The sequence below is a fragment of the Oncorhynchus gorbuscha genome, linkage group LG14 (genome assembly GCF_021184085.1).
Source record: "Oncorhynchus gorbuscha isolate QuinsamMale2020 ecotype Even-year linkage group LG14, OgorEven_v1.0, whole genome shotgun sequence".
Classification (NCBI taxonomy): domain Eukaryota; kingdom Metazoa; phylum Chordata; class Actinopteri; order Salmoniformes; family Salmonidae; genus Oncorhynchus; species Oncorhynchus gorbuscha.
In genome coordinates this window covers 55,320,086-55,347,831 of record NC_060186.1, presented here as the reverse complement: position 1 = coordinate 55,347,831, position 27,746 = coordinate 55,320,086, and the positions used below count along the sequence as shown (strand labels likewise).

At 41.1% G+C, this 27,746-nt stretch overlaps 1 protein-coding gene across 6 annotated transcripts in view; it reads left to right on the top strand.

Annotated features, from left to right (window-relative positions):
* The window catches only part of LOC123995140 (CD2-associated protein-like), a 102,900-nt gene extending 99,466 nt beyond the window's left edge, over positions 1-3,434 (top strand). For all 6 annotated transcript variants that reach the window (XM_046298520.1, XM_046298519.1, XM_046298517.1 and 3 more), the window contains one exon: positions 957-3,434. In XM_046298520.1, coding sequence (XP_046154476.1) covers positions 957-998 — 42 coding nt within the window. In that variant the 3' untranslated portion in view covers positions 999-3,434. The remainder of the gene's footprint in view (positions 1-956) is intronic.
* Positions 3,435-27,746: the final 24,312 nt, after the last annotated feature.

Below are 27,746 nucleotides of genomic sequence, written 5' to 3'. Positions count from 1 at the left end.
TTAGGATAATATTTTACAGATTTGTCATTCTATTTTTACATTTTAAAATTGTTCATAAATTTGACATGTGATAAGGCCACACAGAGGGTCAAAGATGATTAGACACCTGTGATAATCTGAAGTACCCAAAAAAGCCTCTAGATGTCATGTGATCATTCCATATATTCCTTGAAAGTTACCAAAATTCTGCTAGTTTACTAGCAAAATTTGAAAGTTTCCAGTAATATACTATTGCTTTGCATTCCTAGTGGTGACTCATGATTGAATTATATTATTCCTGTCATTGATCATAGCTCTGTGCAGCCATTTTAAAGTGAATATCCTGCAATTCTACAAATTACGCCATGCAGCTGAGAGAAAATGTTGAAGTATTAAAGCTAATTTCCTATGACTCTACATATTCTGCCATGGCGCTAAGAGAACGCATTGCCGTTTTAAAACTAGTTTCCTGCAATTCTATGCATTTTGCCATTACTAATGCTGTGTTTTTTTATATTCAAACATAATACCAAAATCAATTCTGCTAAATTTGTTTTTAGAATTTTAAATTCTTCCGGTCTGTCTAGCTTTTACTTTGGTTATTGTTTGTTCTCAAAGATTATATTATTTTTTTAAAGATATAGGTCCATTTTTTTTTCTACACTTAAAGCGTTTTTTACATCCTGGAAATTACATATATTTTTTAAATAATAATTCCACTGTTTGCACTTAGGCGACCAAAAAAAACACTTACACAGCCCACCCAATTATTACAATGACAGAAGAATCCCTGCTATGCTATGGATGGGATTCATTTGCATCACAAGTGGATATAATACATTATTAAATTCAAGAGCTGATGCATACTTCCATGTGAGGCTGTTAGCTACGATGTTATCAGAATTGTATCTGATGCTGGTTTCGCATGAGAACATTTGTTAAATCTGACGCTGTGTGTGTTCCTGCCTGCCTTTCAGATGGAGATAGAGAAATTAAAGAGGACCGTTCAGTCGACGTGAAGTCTGACCCAATCAGCCTGGAACATCATTCACCGATCTGTCTTTCCCTGACCCCGCTGGGCAGAGACTCAGGAGGGGGACGATGGCATTCCTATAAACCTTTTAGATATCAACCTATTCCACATTTGTAAGATTTACATTTTTGCACATGAAGGTTTTCTAGTTATATAAAGGTGTAATTAAATACGGATGTATATGTTTTTTTGTTACATTCTAGTTTCTGTTTTGTTTTGCCAACACAAATGATTGAGGCCTTTCTACTGTGCTGGACTGGCATTCTCTATGGGAATGTGTGAGGATTGCTCTCAATACTACTACTGATTCTGTATGAAGCGATGGTTTTTATTAGCGTTTGTTTTCTTATTTTTTACGACTTCCAAGTAGTTGATTTTTAAGTATCCATGTTAGCATCTTTAGATCATAATGAATGATATTGTGATTTGTCTGTTGCTATGGCGGTGTTGTACTCCATTGCTTTGGCATTAGGGAGATTCTTTTCTTTTTTCCTAACATTCCTATCCAGGGTATCACTATTGTGCCTGTTAAAAAAATCTTAGTGTTAATATTGGTAGCTTACATTTATCAAAAGGTTTAGGCTTGCTGCATGATATATTTTTTTAAGTCTACTGACGATGTGCATACACAGAGGGCCGTTTTTCTCTTGTACAATTTATGAGAAGGTTCTCCCAGAAAGAGCAATTTGAGTCATTGTACAGGTGTATAATATAGATCCTATATTTAGTACCATCAAATACAGCCAATAATAGCCATACTTGAAAAGAGCACCAGTGATTTACGGGCTAAAACTCCATTTTATTTCATGCCACTGTAAAGATTGTGGCGTACTCATTTATTGTTGTTCTCCTGTACGCCAAATGCTCTGACCCCTCTTTTATGAACCATATGCAGCTCTCTCCTACTCTTTCTCTGTAAAGGAAAGCCATGTGTACTTTAAAGAGTGAGCAATCTCTTTCCATCCTCCCAGGTGAGACCTGAAGTCCTGTATAGCAGTGACCTTTTGTGTGTCTGTTTCCATGTTGTCCTGAATGTGTCACATGTCTTTATGCTTTGACCAAGTACAAACATGGAGCGTGGAGGTTAACTGGACAGTACACAGTAGCTCTGCCATTTCTCAGTACTGTAAGTGAGAGGCTGAATGGAAAGGCATTAGGGAAGAGATCTACTTCATACAGAATGGTTAAGCTCTGCACCTTACTTATGCACCGCCAACACCACTGTTTCTCATTGAAACATCTGTTGTGACTGTCGAATGGTATTGGAGGACTCTGACACCCTGCTAGAGTTTAAGTTGAAAGCCTTAAAGATGGACCCGACATTAGCGTGAGTAGGGTGAACTCCTGGAAGGAGATCACACAAGGTGTTTTTGATGGTATACATTCTGTGTACCGCTCAGACAAATCATGAAAGAAATCGCCTTTGATAAAAAAGCATCGGTTGCATCTATTTTATGCAGCAATTTGATGATTCTTAACGTGTTACTTAACCATGATGATCAGAAGGATGTTTGCCTCGACTCCAGATCCTCCTGAACACTATGGATGGCCTTCTGTCTGCATCCTTCTGCATATTATATTTTAGCAAGTGAATTATTGCTTTACATTTTGAGTATATAGTACCAATCGAAGTTTGGACACACCTACTCATTCCAGGGTTTTTCTTTATTTTTGCTATAGTGTAGAATAATAGTGAAGTGAATAAATAGTGAATAACACATATGGAGTCATGTAGTAACCAAAATTATTAAACAAATCAAAATAGATTTTAGATTCTTCAAAGTTGTCACCCCTTGCCTTTACTTTGAGGAATCTAAAATGTATTTTGATTTGTTTAATACTTTTGGTTACTACATGATTCCATATGTGTTATTTCAAAGATATATATATATATACTGATCTCACAAAATGTCTTATCCAGGAAATATGTTGTCCTTCACAAAAGTACACCAAGCTGTGTACTATCCTCAGGCTTATCTTATCCCTTAAAAGAAAGCATTCCTGATCACGGGCTGTGTGTCCATGTGTATATGCATGGAAGGAAGCCTGGGAGCCTGTGTGTGTGTCTGAGGTTGGATTTTAGGTTTGTAAGTGTGTTTAGCCTTGTTGACATGCTGATCCCCAAAGCAATAAGAATCTGTAATGTCTCGTTTCCATCCCCCCCATGTTTCACATGGCTGCATTCTAAGTTGAGGTTGACTAAAGAGATAATCATGCAAAGGTATATACAGTATGTATATATAAAGAAAAGGCTATCCATGTAACGGTTATTTGGCTTAATTACTGTACATTCCATTATTTGATGCAAAGAAAATAGGAAATATGTGCACATTTAACATCTTCCAGTGATCTTGTTTACATGTGCTGTGAAATTGCATGAAATTAGTTTTTTTTCCTAAATGAATAAATATCTTTATTTACACTCATGAGTACCAGGTTATTTTATAATAATTTGTTATTGTGTTATGTGATTTTTGTCCACTGGTTGAGCTTGATCTCGTCTTTCGTAGGTACAGCACACCCTCACGGGGGGTCCTTTTCATGGCTTGGTAAAGCCAGAGGACATGTTTACTCATCAGTAAATGGAAGCAGCAGAGAATATTGACACAGAGCTGAATTGATAGACTCCCTTGCTCTAATAGCATGTGGACCTATGTTGGAAGCATATAGTAGCTCTCCTGTCTAGGATGAATCAGAGCTGACTTTATACAGTGCATTCGAAAAGTATTCAGACCCCTTGATTTCTTTCCACATTTTGTTACAGCCTTATTCTAAGATTGATTCAATAGTTTTTTTCCCTCATCAATCTACATACAATATCCCATAATGACGAAGCGAAAACAGGTTTTTAGAAAATGTCAAATGTATTCAAAATAAACTGAAATCACATTTACATAAATATTCAGACCCTTTACTCAGTACTTTTATTGAAGCACCTTTGTCAGCAATTACAGCCTAGAGTCTTCTTGGGAATGATGCTACAAGCTTGGCACACCTGTATTTGGGGAGTTTATCCCATTCTTCTCTGCAGATCGTTTAAAGCTCTGTCAGGTTGGAGGTGGAGCGTTGCTGCACAGCTATTTTCAGGTCTCTCCAGAAATGTTAGATCGGGCGCTGACAGGGCCACTCAAGGACATTGAGACTTGTCCAGAAGCCACTCCTGCATTGTCTCGGCTTCGTGCTTAGGGTCGTTGTCCTGTTGGAAGGGGAACCTTTGCCCTAGTTTGAGGTCCTGTGTGCTCTGGAGCAGGTTTTCATTAAGGATCTATGTACTTTTTTTCTTTAATATATCCCTCAATCCTGACTAGTCTCCCAGTCCCGCCTCTGAAAAACATCCCCACAGCATGATTCTGTCACCACCAAGCTTCACCGTAGGGATGGTGCCAGGTTTGCTCCAGATGTGACACTTGGCATTCAGGCCAAAGAGTTCGATGTTGGTTTCATCAGACCAGAGAATCTTGTTTCTCATGGTCTGAGTCCTTTAGGTGCCTTTGGTACCCTTCACCAGATCTGTGCCTCGACACATGTCTCGGAGCTCTACGGACAATTCCACAAACTGTCAACTGTGGGAATTTATATAGACTGGTGTGTGCCTTTCCAAATCATGTCCAATCAATTGAATTTACCACAGGTGGACTCCCAAGTTGTAGAAAGATCTCAAGAATCATCAGTTGAAACAGGATGCATCTGATCTCAATTTTGAGTCTCATAGCAAATGGTCTGAATAGTTATGTAAGTAAATAAGGTATTTCAGTTTATTTTTAATACATTTGCTAACATTTCTAAAAACCTGTTTTTCGCTTTGTCATTACTGGGTATTGTGTATAGATTGATGAGGGAAAAAAATACTTTCTGAATGCACAGTAGCACCCTACAGGGTAGATATATTGGAAACAGAGTTCTGCAATTAAATGGTGGGAAACATATTTTTACGCATAAGCTACATGCATATAATGATAATAATAATAATATATGCCATTTAGCAGACGCTTTTATCCAAAGTGACTTACAGTCATGTGTGCATACATTCTATGACATTGGACAGATCGAACCTAATCAATGTGGATTCTTGGAGCACTGCTGTCCTGCAGAGTGAGAGTGACTGTCAGAGGCTACAGTCAATTTCCCTGACACCGTCACACAATAGCAACAACATCCAATGTCCTAGCAATGCCACAATGGCAATTTGCAACACCTTTTTGTCCTCTGTTCTCGTCTACTATCTGAACTCTGACCACGTTGTCTATTCTGAAAGCAATTTGCCGCACTCCACTCATAAGGAAAAGGGGGACAGTGAGTCTCCCAGAGACAAAGGCGGGTGTCTTACTGCCTCACGCATCTTTGTCAGCTTGACAATAGCAGCTGTGAGCACTTAAGCCCTCCATACAAAAACTCTGGTTCAGGGGATTGACTAGCATCATGGCAGAGAGCTTTTCATTTGGTAACACTTTACCCCCAATCCTCCTACTGGAAGCCCAACACAACATGACTGGTATTGTGACACCATGTGCAAAGGATTGTGTAAATACAGTTTTCAGTGCGTGGAATGTCAGTGAGTGTGATGCCTAATTAGTATTTATCTTGTAAAAGAGCTGTATTTACTTAGGCTAAACATGAGGAAAGATCACAGCATGAATGGTTATAGTACTAGCTAATTAGATTGTCTGAGAATACCTCATTGATGTGTTAGAGGGCATAGTAATAGTAGCTTCAAATGAGCTTGTTGACCATGAAAGAGACATGGAGTGTTTTGCCATAGTAATTTTGCTCATGAGCATCAAGATGTGGTGCTACAGTGTGGTTGTCAATGGCCAGCTAAACTCTGATATTTCAGTATAATCCAATACATTACTAAGAAATGTTGTTGAAAAACATGGCCAAAAGTCAAAACTATTTTAACATCCTAAGATATTTACAAGTGATATGGGATATTTTTTTAAAATTTGTACAGTATTTGACCAAATACAATAATACCCTGTTTGGTTGCCCTCCCCACTCGACAGATTTACCTGCTAGTTCATTAAACAGACATGTTTCATGTTCCAAGGTGCCCATACAAGTGTTGCTCTCCTGAACCATCTGTGTAATTGATATTTCATAACAAGCAGCCTGTTTCGTAAACCGGTATCTGATGCTGTATTGAAGAGGAAGCTTTTATGATAATTGCCAGCCAGGATTACACGGGGTGCAATTTCTTACATTTGGAAGATTGTCTGCATTTATTTAGAGAAAAAGATTGTAGGCATGTATGACAGTGTGCAAAATGTGACATGACGTAATGCACTTGTTACGTTGAATAACAAAAGACAAATGATGAATAAGTATGAGATTCTCACATCTTCGTATCAGGTTTTGTCTCGTTTCTCCTTTCTCACTGTTTATTGTTGATGTTACGGCTGAGCCACAGGCTTTCCATGTGTTGTGTTGTTCCTGTGGGAATCAGCTGACGTTCCATTTGATAGACCCGCTAGTTCAAATGAAAGCGTTTCACTCCACTGGTCTTAGCAACATGGTAACTGCACACACTCACTTCGAGCACCACCCCACTGCTTGATGACTGCACGCTGCTACCTCTCAGGATTGGATTTTTCTTGCTTTTGTTCATCAAAAGAATTCCTCTTTATTCCGCTAGGACTGAAGTTCACTGAATCTCACTGGGTCCTCAGGCATAGCTGTGGAGGGGTTTTCTGTTCATTTAAACTATTCTTAAAGTGTTTGGGTGTACAGGGTTCACGGAGGGCTGATTTGTCTCTAACCATGGGGCACCATTGCCTTTCAAGCCTTACACATTCTGTTAAATATTAGGATTGTTTGTCACTAATCATTAGCTCAAGTTCTTGCGGACAGTAAATATGAAATTCTACTTTTACCTCTCACAAAGACTGTCATGTTTCTGTCTAACTGTAATGATGACGTAGCCTGATGTTATAGTGATGTAATAATAATAATAATAATAATATATGCCATTTAGCAGACGCTTTTATCCAAAGCGACTTACAGTCATGTGTGCATACAATCTACGTATGGGTGGTCCCGGGGATCGAACCCACTACCCTGGCGTTACAAGCGCCATGCTCTACCAACTGAGCTACAGAAGGACCACATGTACAGTATGTATGCCTTGAATTTCTTCACATTTTATTGTTACAAAATGGGATTCAAATGGATTTGTCATTTTTGTCAACAATCCTCACAAAATACTCTGTCAAAGTGGAATAGAAATTATATAATTTTTTAAAGATAAATCAACATTATCTAAAATAGCTTGTCTAAATTATTTCAGGAGGAAAATTTGGCTTAGCATATCACATGGACTCTGTCTGTGAAATCATAGCTGGGTTGACATAACTTTTTTTTAAACTAACCCTTCCTCTGTCCCCCAGACATGAATCTGTAAGCGTCCCTCAGTCAAGTATTGAATTTCAAGCACAGATTCAACTACAAAGACCAGGGAGCTTTTCGAAAGCATCAGAAAGAAATGGAGTGATTGGTAGATGCTTAACATCAACAAATCAGATATTGAATATCTCTAAGCATGGTCAAGTTAATAGTTATGCTGTGGATTATGTATTAAGCCACCCAGAATCATCAAAGATAGTCGTACTTCTCAACTGAACAGCAGGACAGGAATGAAATTGATGTTACCATGAGGCTACTGGTGATTTTAAAACCGCTACAGAGTTCAATGGCAGCGATGGGAGAAAGCTAAGGTGTGCACATACATTGTAATGACTCCACAATAAATACCTAAATGATGACAGAGTGAAAAGACAAATATTCCAAAGCATGTATTTTGTATGCAACAAGACACTAAAGTAATACACTTTTTGGCTTAAATGCAAAGCCTTATGTTTGTGGCAAATCCAACTGCCTCCTTATTTTCAAGCATGGTGGTAGCTGCATCATGGTATGGGTATGCTTGAGATCGGCAAATACTGGGGAATTTTTCAGGATAAAAAGAAACAGAACGGAGCTAAGCACAAGCAAAATCCTAGAGGGAAAACCTGATTAAGTCTTTACGTCAGAGACTGGGAGAGGGATTCACCTTGCAGCAATCTATACGGGAGTTTCTAACTAAGAATACAGTGAATGTTCCTGAGGGGCCAAGTCCGGACTTAAATCTGCTTGAAAATCTATGGAAAGACTTGACAGAGCTTAAAGAATTTTGAAAATAATAATGGGCAAATATTGCACAATCCAGGTGAACAAAGCTCTTAGAGACTTAGAGATTGGGAGAATGTCATATGGTCAGTTTTTGGTAAAAACTCGTCGTGTTTGAAGGACAAAGAATGCTGAGTTGCATCCAAAGAACAACATACCTACTGTGAAGCATGGGGGTGGAAACATCATGCTTTGGGGCTGTTTTTCCAGGACGACTGATCCGTGTAAACAAAAGAATGAATGGGGCCATGTATCGTGAGATTTTGAGTGAAAACCTCCTTCCATCAGCACGGGCATTGAAGATGAAACGTGGCTGGGTCTTTCAGCATGACAATGATCCCAAACACACTGCCCGGGCAAAGAAGGAGTGGCTTCGTAAGAAGCATTTCAAGGTCCTGGAGTGGACTTGCCAGTCTCCAGATCTCAACCCCATAGAAAATCTTTGGAGGGAGTTGAAAGTCCGTGTTGCCCAGCAACAGCCCCAAAACATCACTGCTCTAGAGGAGATCTGCATGGAGGAATGGGCCAAAATACCAGCAACAGTGTGTGAAAACCTTGTGAAGACTTACAGAAAACATTTGACCTCTGTCATTGCCAACAAAGGGTATATAACAAAGTATTGAGATAAACTTTTGTTATTGACCAAATACTTATTTTCCACCATAATTTGCATTTAAATTCATAAAGAATCCTACACTGTGATTTTTCTGGATTTTTTTCTCATTTTGTCTGCCATAGTTGAAGTGTACCTATGATGAAAATTACAGGCCTCTCTCATCTTTTTAAGTGGGAGAACTTGCACAATTGGTGGCTGACTAAATACTTTTTTGCCCCACTGTATAATCACACACACATACAGTGCCCCCGGGAAAGTATTCAGACCCCTTGGCTTTTTCCAAACTTTTCCCAGCCTTATTTTAAAATTGATTTAATAAAAAGAAAACATACCCCATACACACAATTCCCCATAATGACAAAGTGAAAACAGATTTTATGGCAAATGTATTACAGATTGAAAAAACACATACGTAAATAAGGTAAGTATTCAGACTCTTTTCTATGAGACTCAAAATTGAGCAGGTGCATCCTGTTTCCATGGATCATCCTTGATGTTTCAACAATTTGATTGGAGTCCACCTGTGGTAAATTCAATTGATTGGACATGATTTGGAAAGGCACAAACCTGTCTATAGAAGGTCCCACAGTGGACAGTGCATGTCAGAGCAAAACCCAAGCCATGAGGTCAAAGGAATTGAGTGTAGAGCGCCGTGAAAGGATTGTTTCGAGGTACAGATCTGGTGAAGGGTACAAAAACATTTCTGCAGCATTGAAGATCCCCAAGAACACAGTGGCCTCCATCATTCATGGAAGAAGTTTGGAACCACCAAGACTCTTCCTTGCACTGGCCGCCCAGCCAAACTAAACAATCGGGGAAGATGGGCCTTGGTCAGGGAGGTGACCAAGAACCCGAAAGTCACTTTGACAGAGCTCCGGAGTTCCTCTGTGGAGATAGTTGATATTCTGGAAGGTTGTCCTATCTCTGCAGCACTCCACCAATCAGGCCTTTATGGTAGACTGTCCAGACGGAAGTCACTCCTCAGTAAAAGACACATGACAGCCCGCTTGGAGTTTGCCAGAAGAAGTGACGCTTGAATGCCAAGCTTCTAGAGGAAACCTTGCACCATCCCTATGGTGAGGCACAGTTGTGGCAGCATCATGCTTTGGGGATGTTTTTCAGCGGCAGGGACTGGGAGACTGGTCAGGATCGAGAGAAAGATCAACAGAGCAAAGTACAGAGAGATCTTTGATGAAAATCTGCTTCAGAGTGCTCAGCACCTCAGACTGAGGCGAAGGTTCCCCTTCCAACAGGACAACGAACCTAAGCACACAGCCAAGACAGCGCAGGAGTGGCTTCGGGACAAGTCTCTGAATGTCCTCGTGTGGCCCAGCCAGAGCCCGGACTTGAACCCGATCGAACATCTCTGGGAGACCTGAAAATAGCTATGCCTTAATGATCCCCATCCAACCTGACATAGCTTGAGAGGATCTGCAGAGAAGAATAGGAGAAACTCCCCAAATACAGGTGTGCCGAGCTTGTTGCGTCATACCCAAAAAGTATTAAGGCTGTAATTGCTGCCAAAGTGCTTTTCTTTATTTTTTTTAAATTAGCAACCATTTCTAAAATTCTGTTTTTGCTTTGTCTTTATAGGATATTGTGTGTAGATTGAGGGTGGAGGGGAACAATTTAATCCATTTTAGAATAAGGCTGTAACCTAACAAAATGTGGAAAAAGTCAAAGGGTCTGAATATTTTCCAAAGGCACCGTATATTATTTAACCCTACCACCCCACCCCTGATTGGAGTAAACTAACGGACCTTAATACCTCTCCTGCTTCTTACAGCTATTTTCTTTTACATATACAGTACATATAGTTAACTAATCATACATGCATTCCTAATTTACTGTTTCTGCAAGTGCAGGATTTTCATACACAGCTGCCAATCTCCCATTCATTTTGATCTTAACTCCAACCCTCTAATGTCCACAGATTAACGCATGTTTCCAGGTATAATACCATTTTGCTATTTGCTTTTTCAATGCAGTAAATCCCTCCATTTTAATGTGATTTTACGTTAGTCACGAACCTCCCTATATGTTACATTTCTACTGATATTTCCTTAAAAATAAATACTTTAACCAGGAGTATAATGATATTTCCCATTGACTGATCGTGTTTTTTCAATTTAAATTATGTCCTAACAATACAGTTTGCAGGTCCATCTGAACCCTGATATTATGACTTAACCATTCCTGGAGCTGACTCCAAAATGAGCCACCGATGGTAAGTACCAGAAAAGATTATCTATTAATTCTGTTTCCTTCTGGTTGTTCAATGCCCCATATATTGAGCATTATTTTTGATGCAAATATTTTACGTATTAGCTTGAATTGAAATGAACAGATTGCTGTGTTTATTGTTTTATATATCAGTTTGTGATTTATTTTAATTTTATGGATGACAGACATTCTTTCATTTCTTCTTTCAATTATTACATCTTCCAATTTTGTGGCAGAGCCACGATGAGTTGGGTATAATTTTGCATTGAGCAGACATCTCCATACACTGCTAGTTGTTTGTGTAACATCATTTTACATGACTTCTTTACAAATGTCCATAAATATTAAACACTTCTTGTACATTTTTCCCTCCAAGAAAATTGTGTTTTTCTCTATCAGTACTTTGAAGTTTTGCCATATTATTTGCTGTAATATTTAATCTGCCTTTTCTGGAGGAGGAAATTGAATTTGCAGCCAACTCTGTACGGCTTATTTTGAGTATCTTCATTTTTTAAAAGATGATTCAATGTCAATCCACTGAAAAATAGGTTTAATCTGCAAAAAGGCAAAGTGCCCCCTCTTAAATATATGTGCTTCTCTTTGTAGCCTGCTGGGAAAAACTGTTTGGATTTAGACATGCACAGAACATGATCTGAAATAAAAGGACTAACTGATTTTACGTACACAGAAACGTTCTACCTTTGAAGTTGGGAGAGTGTAATTGTTTTATAGATTAAATGTGACACTGTCTTTGGAGCAAGCTAAGCATAACTATACTGAACAAAAATATAAATGCAACATGTAAAGTGTTGGTCCCATGTTTCATGACCTGAAATAAAAGATCCCAGAAATGTTCCATATGCACAAAAAAAAGCTTATTTCTCCAAAATGTTGTGCACAAATTTGTTTACATCCCTGTTGGTGAGCATTTCTCATATGGCAAGATAATCCATCCACCTGACAGGTGTGGCAATCAAGAAGCTGATTAAACAGAATTATCATTACACAGGTGCACCTTGTGCTGGGGACAATAAAAGACCACTCTAATGTGACGTTTTGTCACACAACGCAATGCCAAAGATGTCTCAGGTTTTGAGGGAGCCTGCAATTGGCATGTGGGGTGCAGGAATGTCCACCAGAGCTGTTACCAGAGAATTTAATCTTAATTTCTCTACCATAAGCTGCCTCCAATGTCATTTTAGAAAATGTGGCAGTATGTCCAACCGGCCTCACAACCGCAGACCACATGTAACCATGCCAGCTGAGGAACTCCACATCCGTCTTCACCTGTGGGATTGCCTGAGACCACCTCCACTGTTTTAGAGAATTTGGCAGTACGTCCAAACGGTCTCACATCTGCATATCTAACAGGGTTTGTTATGTTTCCACTTGCCTCTAAAGAAATGTGTATTTAATGTTCAAGCATTCTTATTGGTTGGTTGAACATTGTCATATGACAATAAGGTGTTTTGTGATTGGCCCCGCTTGCAGATAGGGGGAGATCGCGAACGTCAGGTCGTTCTGAATACTGTGTTCTATTTTACAATGTGTACAAGTTAGCTGTATGTTACAGATTTATACATGTTAGGAATTGAGGGGCTTTCTGGGATGTGCTTTGGCATATGATTGCTGTAAAGAAGTGTGTTAGCTAGCATACACCGATGTAATGGTCACATCTATACATGTGTGGGTATATGCTACCTGCCCACTGCTAACACAGTTGTCTTCATGCTACAGATTTAGCCATCAACAGCAATCAATATTGTTACGCCCTGCACAACTAACGTGCTGTTTCCCATTTAACAACAGCAACAGAAATAAATGATGCTCAACTGGGACCACTGGCTGATGTGATTTATTTGGAGAAAACACAACGCAAGGAGAGTACGATATACATCCGTTACACATACCACGTGTATGGCGTTGTGTGGGCAAGGGGTTTGCTGATAACATTGTGAACAGTGTCCCATGGTGGGGTTGTGCTATGGGCAGGCATAAGCTACGGACAATGAACACAATTGCATGTTATTGATGACCATTTGAATGCAGAGATACCGTGATGTCGTGCCTCCATTACCTCATGTTTCGATATGATCATGCTCGGCCCCATGTCGCAAGGATCTGTACACAATTTCTGGAAGATGAAAATGTCCCAGTTCTTCCATGGCCTGCATACTCACCAGACATGTCACCCTTTGAACTTGTTTAGGATGCTCTGGATCGACATATACGACAGCATGTTCCAGTTCCCGACAATGTCCAGCAACTTCGCACAGCCATTGAAGAGGAGTGGGACAACATTCCACAGGCCACAATCAACAGCCTGATCAACTCTATTCGAAGGAGATGTGTCTCGCTGCCTCAGGCAAATGGTGGCCACACCAGATACTGACTGATTTTATGATCCATGTCCCTTTAATGTATCTGTGACCAACAGATGCTTATCTGTGTTCCCAGTCATGTGAAATCTATAGATCCACATGATGTAATGATTTGATTTCAATGGACTCATTTCCTTGCATGAACTGTAACTGTAAAATCTTTGAAATTGTTGCATGTTGCATTTAGATTTTTCTTCAGTATAGTTTAATGTAGCCCTCCACTCTCTAGTAAGTTCATCTGCATGGTTTGCCATTCCAAATTAAACTGAATATTTTTTGATGAAATTACTTGGGGGAAAAAAAGAGTTGGTAGTTCCATGGATATGTAAAATGCAATATTACTAGATCATTAATCAGGGTAATTTCTCTGTAGATGGACAGGTTTTCCTCTATGGTTTCAAGGTCCTATCTATTTTATTTTATTTTTATTGAAATGTATAGTTGCCAGATCATTCAACTTTTCTGGAATACAGTGCCCTAAAGTATTCACACCTACAGTAGTGCTGTGGTGGTCATGACATTATTTTCATGCAAAATCCCGCCAGTCTCACGGTGACGGGGTGCCGTTGCAACATCTACATTTAAAAAAATTTACACCATCACAAATCCATTACTTAGGTCAGGTCTAAAGAAACATTATGATATTTTATAGAACCGAATATGAGTTGATCTACTGTGTTATGCTCCATGCCATAGGCTGTATACGTGTTCATTTAGCTGACATGATATGCTTAAATGTTACTGAATGTTACTGAATGTTGCTGAATAAAATATAAAGGACATTTTTTCCCATTCTGGAGTGAGGGTGCTATGTTGAGCAAAAGTGATTATTTGAAACAGGTCCCATACGCTAGATTTATAGTTATTTGGCAACTTTCGTTGTGAATAATACAAGTCTTAGAAATCAGAGCATATATGGGCTGCATGGAGCGACTATCTGCTATTGATTTGAGAAAGTCGCAAAAAAAACTTGCAGCTCTGTTTCTTGCCTCAGGCTACACAGCTGTTTTCTCATCATATTTTCACCCATCACACTATTCTCAATTTAACCTCGTCTTTACTAATATGTTAAATTAGTTTCGATTTAGAATGGCCCATTATCGAATGGGAAGGGACAGAGGAAGTAAGACACTTTATCCATATGCACTCGAAAAGCGAATGGCGGCAGCATGCTTTCCCGCCGGGCAGTTTGTCAATGATGCTGGGTAGGCTACTTCGGTTTCATATCAGAGCATGTTCTTAATATGAGCCGCTGAGAAATACACTATACACTGCATTTGGAAAGTATTCAGACCCCTTGACTTTTTCCTTATTCTAAAATGGATTAAATGGCTGTTTTTCCCCCTCATCAATCTACACATAATACCCCACAATGACAAAGCAAAAACAGGTTTTTAGGAAGTTGAGCAATTAAAAAAAATATATAAACTGAAATATTAGATTTATATAAGTATTCAGATGCTTTACTCAGTACTTTGTTGAAGCACCTTTGGCAGTGATTACAGCCCCCAGTCTTCTTGCGTATGAAGCTACAAGCTTAGCACACCTGTGTTTGGGGAGTTTCTCCCATTTATTTTCTGCAGATCCTCTAAAGCTCTGTCAGGTTGGATGTGGAGTGTCGTTGCACAGCTATTTTCAGGTCTCTCCAGAGATGTTCAACCAGGTTCAAGTCCGGGCTCTGGCTGGGCCACTCATGGAGAGTTAGAGGCTTCTCCCAAAGCCACTCCTGTGTTGTCTTGGCTGTGTGCTTAAGGTCATTGTCCTGTTGGAAGTCTCAGGTCCTGAGTGCTCTGGAGCAAGTTTTCAACATGGATCGGTCTGTTCTTTGCTCTGTTCATCTTTCCCTTGATCCTGACTAGTCTCCCAGTCCCTGCCGCTGAAAAATATCCCCACAGCATGATGCTGCCACCACCATGCTTCACCATAGGGATGGTGCCAGGTTTCCTCTAGATGTGATGCTTGGCATTCAGGCCAAAGAGTTCAATCTTGGTTTCATCGGACCAGAGAAACTTGTTTCTCTTGGTCTGAGAGTCTTTAGGTGCCTTTTGGAAAACTCCAAGCGGGCTGTCATGTACCTTTTACTGAGGAGTGACTTCCATCTGGCCACTCTACCATAAAGGCCTGATTGGTGGAGTGCTGCTGAGATGGTTGTCCTTCTGGAAGGTTCTCCCAGGTCCACAGAAGAACTCTGGAGCTCTGTCAGAGTGACCATCGGGTTCTTGGTCACTTCCCTGACTAAGGCCCTTCTCCCCCGATCGCTCCGTTTGGTCAGGTGGCCAGCTCTAGGAAGAGTCTTGGTGGGTCCAAACTTCTTTCATTTAAGAATGATGGAGGCCACTGTGTTTGGGAAGCTTCAGTGCTGCCGAAATATTTTGGTATCCTTCCCCAGATCTGTGCCTCAACATAATCCTGTCTCTGAGCTCTATGGACAATTCCTTTGACCTCATGGCTTGGTATTTGCTCTGACACGCACGGTCAACTGTAGAACCTTATATAGACTGGTGTGTGTCTTTCCAAATCATGTCAAATCAATTGAATTTATCACAGGTGGACTCCAAGTTCTAGAAACATCTCAAGGATGATTAATGGAAACATGATGCACCTGAGCTCAATTTTGAGTCTCATTGCCAAGGGTCTGAATACTTAAGTAAATAAATTATTTATTCGTTATAAATTTGCAAACATTTCTAAACCTGTTCACTTTGTCATTATGGGGTATTTACTTGCCCATCCCTGATCTAGAAGGAGAAGACGGTAGAGGTGCATCAAAGCTGGGACAGAGAGACTGATAGAAGCTGTTTATCTTCAGGCCATCAGACTGTGAATCAGTCACCACTAGCCAGGCTCCGCCCAATAACCTGCCCTGAACCTTAGTCATGCTTACTATCCGGCTACCACCCGGAAGTCTACCCTGCACCTTAGAGACTGCATTGCCCTATGTACATAGAGTAATTGAACACGGGTCACTTTAATAATGTTTACATACCGTTTTTCACACTTTATATGTACTGTGTTCTAGTCGTGGCTCTTCCTGTATAACTACTGCTGTACACACCTTTTCTATTCATATGCTGTCTATACATTCTAAAATATATACCGGACTCTGACATTGTTGGAGCTAGAAACACAAGTATTTCGCTGCACCTGTGATAACCTCTGTAAATCTGTGTGCGCAACCAATAAACTTGATTTGATTTGTTCACCTTCATATGCAGTGGTGCAAAAATACTTTGAAGTACTATTTAAGTCGTTTTTGGGGTATCTGTACTTTACTATTTATATTTTTGACTACTTTTACTTCACTACATTCCTTAAGAAAATATTGTACTTTTGTACATTTATTTCCATTGACACCCAAAAGTACTTGTTACATTTTGAATGCTTAGCAGGACAGGAAAATAGTCAAATTCATGCACTTATCAAGAGAACATCCCTGGCCATCCCTACTGCCTCTGATTTGGCGGACTCACTAAACACAAATGCTTTCTTTTGTAAATGATGTCTGAATGTTGGGAGTATACCCCTGGCTTTCCCTAAATTAAATATACAAGAAAATGGTGCCATCTGGTTTGCTTAATGAGGAATTTGAATTGATTTATACTTTTACTTTTGATACTTAAGTATATTTTAAACCAAACACTGACTTTTACTCAAGTAGCATTTCACTGGGTGACTTACTTTTACTTGAGTCATTTTCTATTAATTTATCTGACTATTTCCACCAGTGTTCTTATGTATGGACAAATAGCCCCTTTTTGCAGGGAGATGAACTGTTATTTTGAAGCTTGCCACGTCTCATGGTACTGAGAGAAGAATGTGATCTTGGAGAACTATCCCCGTGGTATGAATACTATTCTGCACCATCGGGTGTTGTTTTCCAAATTAAATTGGTCCTCACAGGTCTATTCATTATTTTTGAAGGACCCTTCCCTCATGGCACACCATGCCATTTCAATGTGGAGAATTGGGTCATATTTAGTTATGTTGATCAATGAGATTACAACCTATTTTCACTACGCTTTCAAATACCGTCTCTAAAACCAAATTCCAATTAAACATCTTTCAGATTGTTGGTTTAGTTGTCACAATGAGAATAGTGTCAGATGTTTTTGTTTATTTATACAACAATTGAATGTGTTATGACTGTGATTCACCTCATACCACAAGCAAATGACTTGGATTGCAGTTGAGATTATATTAAAGTACATGGTGCTGATCAATGCTGTTTGAGATTCTGCGCAGATTATTATAGCAATTCTGAAGATTGCTACAGACCCGTGACCTTTTCATACTATCTTGGGCATACACGCTTTCTATGATTACATAAGAAAACACCTAACCTCTAAATGTGGCCATGGATGTGTTACTCATTTTAAGGTTGAATAGTATTATTACATTAGTTTGTAAAACAGCTTTAACTTTTGGCTATTTACTGTATTAGAAAAGCAATATTGAATTGTGTTTGGTTGACAACGCAACCAAATATCAACATTTTTAAAAGGAGATGTAACTTCTGCTTGGATAGTTCTATTTGAACCACTAGATTAATCCTATCCTTTAACTTTTGGTGAAGGATATGTGAATCCAACATTTAATTTGCTACCTTGTTGACAATTTAATAGGCTAAATTGCAAAAGTGATAATGAATTGTGTTTGGTTTTCAACACAACCAAATATCAACATTTGAAGGAGATGCATCTTCTGCTTAGATAGTTCCATCTATGCCACTGAGTGTGGCTTTAATTCCAGTTTGTCTACAAATGAATCATGTATGTTAGATTCACGTCTCCATTTCAATCAAATCAAACTTGCAATTTAAATACAATTTGATTTAGTCCTATTCTTTAACTTAGATTTTCGGTTGACATCGAGAGGTGAATCCAAAATGTATATTATTAACTTGTAGATTCAATTTGAAATCAACCAAAGCTTGAAACCCTAGGCCTGTGTAACCGCTGTTGTTCGTGGAAGAAGGTGAGGACCAATGCGCAGTTTAATAAAGTAAACTGAACACTGAATAACAAAACAACAAAGCAGCAACTGAAACAGTTGAAAACAGGCTACAGAAAACAGGCTACCTAAATATGGTTCTCAATCAGGGACAACGATTGACAGCTGCCTCTGATTGAGAACCATACCAGGCCAAACACAGAAATAGAAAATCATAGAAAAATGAACATAGACAACCCACCCAACTCACGCCCTGACCATACTAAAACAAAGACAAAACAAAAGAACCAAGGTCAGATCTATAGGGGAGGGTCTGGGTGGGTGTCTGTCCGCTGTGGCGGCGTGGACCCCACTCCACCATAGTCCTTCTCTGCTTCATTACCCGCTCCGTGGCCTCTAACACGGCGACCCTCACCGCCGACCTGACTGGTGACCCCAGCCACGGGTCCCAAATGGACGGGAGATTCCAGCAGCACCAGACAGGCGGGAGACTCCGGCAGCTCCGAAGTGAAGGGCGATTCCGCCAGCTCAGGACAGGCGGGCGGTTCTGTCAGCTCAGGACAAGCGGGCGGCTCTGTCAGCTCAGAACAGGCGGGCGGCTCTGTCAGCTCAGGACAGGCGGGCGGCTCTGTCAGCTCAGGACAGGCGGGCGGCTCTGTCAGTTCAGGACAGGCGGGTGGCTCTGTCAGCTCAGGACAGGTGGGCGGCTCTGGCGGCTCAGGACAGGCGGGCGGCTCTGGCGGCTCAGGACAGGCGGGCGGCTCTGGCAGCTCAGGACAGGCGGGTGGCTCTGGCAGCTCAGGACAAACGGGAGCACCTGTAGGAAGGAGACGGACTGACAGCCTGGTGCGGGGGCTGCCACCGGAGGGCTGGTGCGTGGAGGTGGCACCGGATAGACCGGACCGTGAAGGCACACTGGAGCTCTCGAGCACAGAGCCTGCCCAACCTTACCTGGTTGAATACTCCCCGTAGCCAGGCCAGTACGGCGAGGTGAAATAGCGGGTACTGTGCTGTGCTTGCGAACCGGGGACACCATGCGTAAAGCTGGTGCCATGTACCCCGGCCCGAGGAGATGTGTGCCTCCCCCTCCCGTGGCAAGGGTCCCCAGTCCGAGGTTGGCGGCGAGGGTCTCCGCTCTTAAGAGGCCACGGAGGCGAACAGAGAGATGGAGGTATGGTGGAGTGGAGTCCACGTCCCGAGCCAGAGCCGCCACCGCTGACAGACACCCACCCAGACCCTCCCCTATAGGTGTAGGTTTTGCGGGGGGGTGGGGGTACTGTCACGTTCTGACCATAGTTCTGTTATTTTATCTTTGTTTTAGTATGGTCAGGGCGCTGTCAAGTTGTCCCTGATTGGGCAGTCTGTTTGTTTTTTATGTTTGTTTTTGAGTGTTTGGGCCACACGGTATGATTCGGTTTTGGGGCAGCTGTCGTTTATTGTTTGTGTTCTGAGTTTTAATGAATCATTTTACATTTACATTTAAGTCAGTTTCAGTTTTCCAGAGGTTGTGGTGCATTTTGTTTCCAGTGGAACAGTGTTTTACAATAGTGCATCTAAATCTTAAAGGGGGGGGTGAGAGGGATTTTATAATTCAGGTATTCCTTTATTGTTTAGTGTTCTGAGTTTTAATTAAACATCATCATGAACACTTACCACACTGCGCTTTGGGCCGAACCCTTACAATGTTGAATTGGTTACCATGATGAAATAATCCTGTGGTTGAAATTTAACACTCAAAAATATCAGTTGATGACATCTTGCAAATCCAATGTATTTTCCACATAGATTCCACGTCAGTATGTTGACAAATTACGTTGAAACAATGTTGATTTAACCAGTTTGTGCTCAGTGGGTTATTTCATGGTATTTATTAGGTTCACCTCTGACCTCTGGCAGTGTGTTGCTTTAGCAGTTTGACTAGTTACTAGTTAATACACTGGGTGCATTTTGTAAAAGACAGATCGATACTTATCTGTGATAAATAACTCTGTCTGCCTCTCAGTGTTTGTGCGGTTAAACACACACTGTGTGTGAAGCTACTAAAGAATTTTTGTTGTTGAAGGCCAACACTTTAGATATGCTCTCAACAAACACCATTAAAAGTGCAAATGCAGCTGGCACCACAGACTGTATGTTCGCTTTTTCTCTTCCATTAGTGTAATTGTTGTTTCAGAACCGTTTGTATGGTAAATGGCCAAATGCAACACTGCCAAGGTTTGACTTTCCGGGTTTGTGTTTAGCTACCACGAACATATCAGTCAGCCTGAACTCATATGCCTGAATAAAACGCATTTAACTGAATTCCTCCGTGGGTAGGCATCCCCTTGAGTGCTTTTTTTTCTCCCGTCCAGTGTTTTGCTATCTAATGTGTTTACAAGTGCCTTCAGCTCCGCTTGACAAATTAAAGAAAGAAAATTAAATATTCAAGGTGTTGATGACCCCCCTAGCTTGCTGTTGAGGAAATGTAGGTCACATGTTAATTCCCTCAGCCAATGACCTCAAAGATATGGACAGTTTAGAAGGAAAATAATATGGAAACCAAGCACCAATGTGACCCGAAAACAACTCTGTAATTCTAGCATGACGAGAGAGCAATTGACATTTAAACCTTTCATGTCTGGTTTCATCCCGAAACATTGGTATTCATATTGTTAAAGAGATTCTTCTGTACTTTTGTATACTTTTTAGCCAGTAGTTCTGAAAGTAGCGCTCAAGCAAAAAGTGGTCCCTGAAAATTACGTACTACACCAGATACTGTATGTGCAGATATGTGCATCACGTCATTGCTCTCTCTATCCCTCTGCTGTGTGTGCATCATGCTAGCTGTCACTTAAATCGCAAAGGGTTGAAGCTCATTGGGAAAATGGTATCGCACAGCTTCCAGAAAACAGTTGCTTTCAAACTAGGGATTTTAGGCTAATGAAGGTAAGAATTCTGAAATCTGCTCATAGATTATGCATGAACAGTAGGAACAACACATTGACACATCCAGCCTAAAGTGGAAGGTTTAAAAAATACTTACTAGTAGCCAAAGTTGTCTTTAATAGATGGTGATATGCATTCTTCGTTCCTCCCGCTCTCTTTGCCCTTCAGTTTTCTATTTTAATAAGCAAGACATCGCCGGTGAGAGCAGCCAGGAACCAAACTGATGATGAACAATGTATTGCATGCATCAGGGTTCCTAATAGGCTCTATAATCTATTACAGACTAGCTGTAAGAATGCTATCATTTCCATATCACCTTTCATCTCCTCTACTCATGAACCTGCCAAAGTTCCTCCTGCTGTGAGAGAAACCTGCAATTCCCTATATGTATGTGATAAATACATCTCGACCATAACCTTCTCTTATACTCCCCCACCATGCACACACCACACACACGTGTTTCTTTTCCCACACAGGGTGCAACGTGTTTCTTTTCTTACCCCTTAGCCAGGTAGTGCAACTCTTGATTCTTTCTCTCCAGTGGAGTAGTTTGCCAATCTCATCTGGTCTTACAGCAGCAGAGAAGTTAGACTTTAGCCAGCCCATGGAGTAGTTTGAGGAGACTCTTGATTCTTTCTCTCCAGCCCATGGAGTAGTTTGAGGAGACTCTTGATTCTTTCTCTCCAGCCCATGGAGTAGTTTGAGGAGACTCTTGATTCTTTCTCTCCAGCCCATGGAGTAGTTTGAGGAGACTCTTGATTCTTTCTCTCCATAGCAGTGGAGAATCTTAGCTAGGAGTCCTGTTACAGGTAAAGCATGGATTTGATATTAAGGGGCTTTGAATGTCAGACTCACTGTGGAGAGAGCTGTGTCTGTCCTTCTCTACCCACTGAAGCAGCATCAGTGAAAACTCAGAGGCTGCTGTGTAACCAGCTTTAGGAGGAGAAGTACAGTATATTTTTGGTTGTACATGGAACCAAAAAGAGTTTCTTCAAAGGGTTCTTCTCCTATGAGGCCTGGCCAAAGAACCTTTTCAGGTTCTAGATTGCACTTTTTTTTCAAGAGTGTAGAGGCTTAAACCCAGAACTATCGAAAGAAAAGAAAAAATATCTCATTGTTTCTTCTGTAGTAGTTAGAAAAGGTTGGAAAAGCCTCAAGTTGAGTTCAATTGGGAAAGAAAATCCAGGGGATGTTTATTTTTTAAATTTGATTTATTTAACAAGGAAAAGCCCATTGAGACCCAGTGTCTCTTCTTCTTGGCCAAGAAGGAGACCTGGCCTAAAAAAATAATTTAAACTCCTCTGTAATAGCAACAATCAATACATTACAGAATTAAAACATACAACAATATGTCAATTTGTTATTCCAAACAATGTTTTTGTGATAAAATACAAAAATGAGGCAAGCAATAGGAATCTGTTAACCAAAGTATTTTATCTAATAGTGTACTATTTATTATTAAAGATTGGAGAGGAAGGAGAAGGGTTAAAAAAAATGAAGTGGAGTCTATTTAGAAAAAGATTATATTAAAGTAATGCATAAGAATTTGGAGAGTGTGGAAGAGTGAGGTGGAAAGGTAAAGAGAAAGGAAAGGAAGTAAAAAGAGCAGGAAGTTATTCCAAACAATGTTTTTGAGATAAAATACAAAAATGGAGAAAGATTGGAGGAGAAAGGAAAATGAAATTGAGAGTGGAAGAGTGAGGTGGAAAGAAGAGTGACACAAGGAGAGTGAAGAAGAGTGACACAAGGAGAGTGAAGAAGAGTGACACAAGGAGAGTGAAGAAGAGTGACACAAGGAGAGTGAAGAAGAGTGACACAAGGAGAGTGAAGAAGAGTGACACAAGGAGAGTGAAGAAGAGCAGACAGAGGAGGTACAATGGCTCTTTCCAAGAAACGGAAATGCCATTTTAATGACAACAGGATGAGAGAATTTCCATTTATACGCTCAGGTCAAGGCGATGTCCATACCAAAGTTAAAAATGCTCTGCAACGGGAGGTGATTGGCTTAGGTTGTCCTGCCCACATCATTCATAACACGGCCAGAACAGCTTTGGATATGATTCCCCTTGATGTTGAGTACCTGCTCACAAAGATATTTTCATATTTTCATATTTTCACCGTCAGAGTAGAAAGACTGAAGAGCTTTGGTGATTTTGTTGACCAGGAGTAGCATAACATTTTAGGACACAGCTATATTCGCTGGCTGTCCATGCTCCCTGCTCTAGACAGAGTGCTGAAAATGTATGTGCCATTGAAATCCTTTTTTATTTCTGAAGACAAATGCCCTGTTGTCCAGCGAACAATGTTTGAAGATCCACTGACTGAACTTTGGCTGGCCTTTGTCCATGGAAACTTGACTGTATTCAGTGACACGATCAAGATGCTTGAAGGCCAGGACCGCTGTGCTGTGGAGTCCGCTGCAATTCTGAGAAACATTGAGGCTAAATTGACTACAAGACGTGATGACAACTTTATTCCAGTTTTGGTCAGAGGACTTCTGAGAGAGCTAGAGGAAAATGGAGACATGTCTAAAGAGAGCTTTCTCAAAGCATCCCAATCATTCTTCACTACGGTTGTGAACTACTTGCAAGCATGGAGAAAGCACACAGATAATCTAAAAGATTTACATGGTCTCCTTTGAAAAGGCAACCTCAGTGTGAAGAGTTCCAGAAGGCAGCAGGCACACTGCAGGACAAATGCCCCAATCAGTGACCATCAATGAGGATGCATTGTTTGACGAGGTTACTGGCCTGCAAGAGTTCCTAAAGAAGATACATTCTTCTGAGAAATATACAGATTAGGTTGGTATAAGTATACAATGTAGGTACCAGTATTTCACATATACTATTGTCTGTTTTTTAAATTTTGCTAATGTTCTCTTCTGCTCTTATTCTACCCAGATTACCAGGACCACTGTTCAGATTGGACAGTTCTGTCTTGTCTGTAGTGTTTCTGTAGCAGTTGTTTTTCTCATAATCACAGTGGGCATTTTAGACTAAATACATGAAACCGGAATTGTCCCCCTTATTTATTTCATAGATAATAACATTGGATATTTTAATGACATATTGATCGTCGAACTGGAAATGTCCCCGGTTTTAATTTCAGAAATCTGGTCACCTTAACCTACAGCCATGTCTATCAGGCATGCTTAGCCAAATAGTTTTATTGTAAAACCAGTTTCAGTTTTACAACAGTTTAAATTTCAGATTCACAACAGTAAATTGTTGAATTATTGTTTCTCCTCACTGTTTGCTTGTAAACTTAGTTAGCTAGCTTGCTGGATATACAATACTTATTTATCTGTTTGAAATCCTATCTTGCGTCATTCATGTAATTATGTGAGATTGAAATGCATCCAAGGTCATAATCATAACTAATGTCAACCCTCAATTGTTACATAGCTAGCTAGTAATATTATTTACAATTGCTGATGTTACACGTTTGCTAACAAGTTACAAATGTGAGGCATGGTGCATAACACGTTAGCAGGTGCCAGGCTAACCAGCTAGCTAACTACAGTCATGTACTAACATTTGGTGGTAAACTTAGCTTTAGGTGGCAGGTTGTAATGTTGTTGATGGCTGTTTAGTAGCTAGCCATATCTACGACTAAAAAGAGAAGAGATTAGCAATCGAGATACAAAAGATCTCTGATTGTAAAACATCTATTTTTAGTTATAGATATGGCTCCCAGTAGTTGTTTAGCTAGCCAACTTAGCAAACAGAAAAATTATTTGATTTCCTTCCACTGTAACACAGTAGAGTGTATGTTAGCCAGCAATACACAATATGGAGTTTAGTAGATAAACTCAAGTTAGCTAGCTAGGTGGCTTGCAGGAAAAATAACTTACTTGGCAGATGACAAATATGGTGCATAGCTGTCTTGGTGCTGGCATTGGCTGTAGCTGAGCTTCTAACGTTCACTAAATCCAACTCTTTCTTTCAAATTATCTTTGCTATATTCCAGTTGAAACATAGATGGTTGAATGTCACTATGTAGCTAACAAATGCTCCATTGTCAAATTTGTATTGATGGGAGGAATTACTTGAAGCCATTACGCATGGTCAGTCCATTCGCCCCCTTAAAAAAAAAAACCTGCCTTGTGGGAGGTATGGGGGCCAGAGCACAAAGCATCGCCCAACACAAGATGTAGTCTTTCAGAGACTGGAAAAATGCGTCTGCTTGTATACTTTTCAATTAATCAGCTGATAGGAACATCGCTGAAAGACGTCCAATGGATGTATGAAAGAAGAACAACCATGTCTCGACACACAAAAACGTATAGCGCGATCTGTATAACATAGAGACTTTGTGAAACGCCACAAAGCAGGACTACATGTATTTTTAGACCCCCACCCCCCAAATCATGGGAAGCCGTCATAGGGTGTATCATTCAGCCCATGAAGCCATGACCTGCCTTCCCTACTAGCCAAATATATGTGAAACACATCTCACTGTCCTAGAAATGACAAAAACAAGCCCAGATTCTTCCAGGATTAAATCCTTTGAAATGATTGGTCTTGCCCATTCACCCTCTGAATGGTACACATACACAATCCAAGTCTCAATTGTCTCAAGGCTTAAAAATCCTTCTTCATCTACATTCATTGAAGTGGATTTAATGAGTGACCTCAATAAGGGATCGTAGCTTTCACCTGGATTCACCTGGTCAGTATGTCATGGGAAGAGCAGATGTTCTCAATGTTTTTGCATAATATAGGCTATGCTCCTCCTATGTGTGCCTATCATAACAACATTTTAACCATTTGGTCAGAATGAACTAGTGAGTCACAGCTAACAGCGGATACTGGAACATACAGCGTATGGGGAAGTATTACAGAGAGGCAGGGAAGAACTTTAACCTCCCCACGTCTACCTTTGACTCTTTCCTCTCTGCCTCCTTCTTTCCTCTCCTCTCCTCTTTTGACCTCACCCTCTCACCTTCCCCCCCTACTCACAAGGCAGGCAATACGCTCGACCTCATCTTTACTAGATGCTGTTCTTCCACTAACCTCATTGCAACTCCCCTCCAAGTCTCCGACCACTGCCTTGTATCCTTTTCCCTCTCGCTCTCATCCAACACCTCCCACACTGCCCCTACTCGGATGGTATCGCGCCGTCCCAACCTTCGCTCTCTCTCCCCCGCTACTCTCTCCTCTTCCATCCTATCATCTCTTCCCTCCGCTCAAACCTTCTCCCACCTATCTCCTGATTCTGCCTCCTCAACCCTCCTCTCCTCCCTCTCTGCATCCCTTGACTCTCTATGTCCCCTATCCTCCAGGCCGGCTTGGTCCTCCCTCCCGCTCCGTGGCTCGATGACTCATTGCGAGCTCACAGAACAGGGCTCCGGGCAGCCGAGCGGAAATGGAGGAAAACTCGCCTCCCTGCGGACCTGGCATCCTTTCACTCCCTCCTCTCTACATTTTCCTCCTCTGTCTCTGCTGCTAAAGCCACTTTCTACCACGCTAAATTCCAAGCATCTGCCTCTAACCCTAGGAAGCTCTTTGCCACCTTCTCCTCCCTCCTGAATCCTCCCCCCCCTCCTCCCTCTCTGCAGATGACTTCGTCAACCATTTTGAAAAGAAGGTCGACGACATCCGATCCTCGTTTGCTAAGTCAAACGACACCGCTGGTTCTGCTCACACCGCCCTACCCTGTGCTCTGACCTCTTTCTCCCTCTCTCTCCAGATGAAATCTCGCGTCTTGTGACGGCCGGCCGCCCAACAACCTGCCCGCTTGACCCTATCCCCTCCTCTCTTCTCCAGACCATTTCCGGAGACCTTCTCCCTTACCTCACCTCGCTCATCAACTCATCCCTGACCGCTGGCTACGTCCCTTCCGTCTTCAAGAGAGCGAGAGTTGCACCCCTTCTGAAAAAACCTACACTCGATCCCTCCGATGTCAACAATTACAGACCAGTATCCCTTCTTTCTTTTCTCTCCAAAACTCTTGAACGTGCCGTCCTTGGCCAGCTCTCCCGCTATCTCTCTCTGAATGACCTTCTTGATCCAAATCAGTCAGGTTTCAAGACTAGTCATTCAACTGAGACTGCTCTCCTCTGTATCACGGAGGCGCTCCGCACTGCTAAAGCTAACTCTCTCTCCTCTGCTCTCATCCTTCTAGATCTATCGGCTGCCTTCGATACTGTGAACCATCAGATCCTCCTCTCCACCCTCTACGAGTTGGGCATCTCCGGCGCGGCCCACGCTTGGATTGCGTCCTACCTGACAGGTCGCTCCTACCAGGTGGCGTGGCGAGAATCTGTCTCCTCACCACGCGCTCTCACCACTGGTGTCCCCCAGGGCTCTGTTCTTGGCCCTCTCCTATTCTCGCTATACACCAAGTCACTTGGCTCTGTCATAACCTCACATGGTCTCTCTTATCATTGCTATGCAGACGACACACAATTAATCTTCTCCTTTCCCCCTTCTGATGACCAGGTGGCGAATCGCATCTCTGCATGTCTGGCAGACAT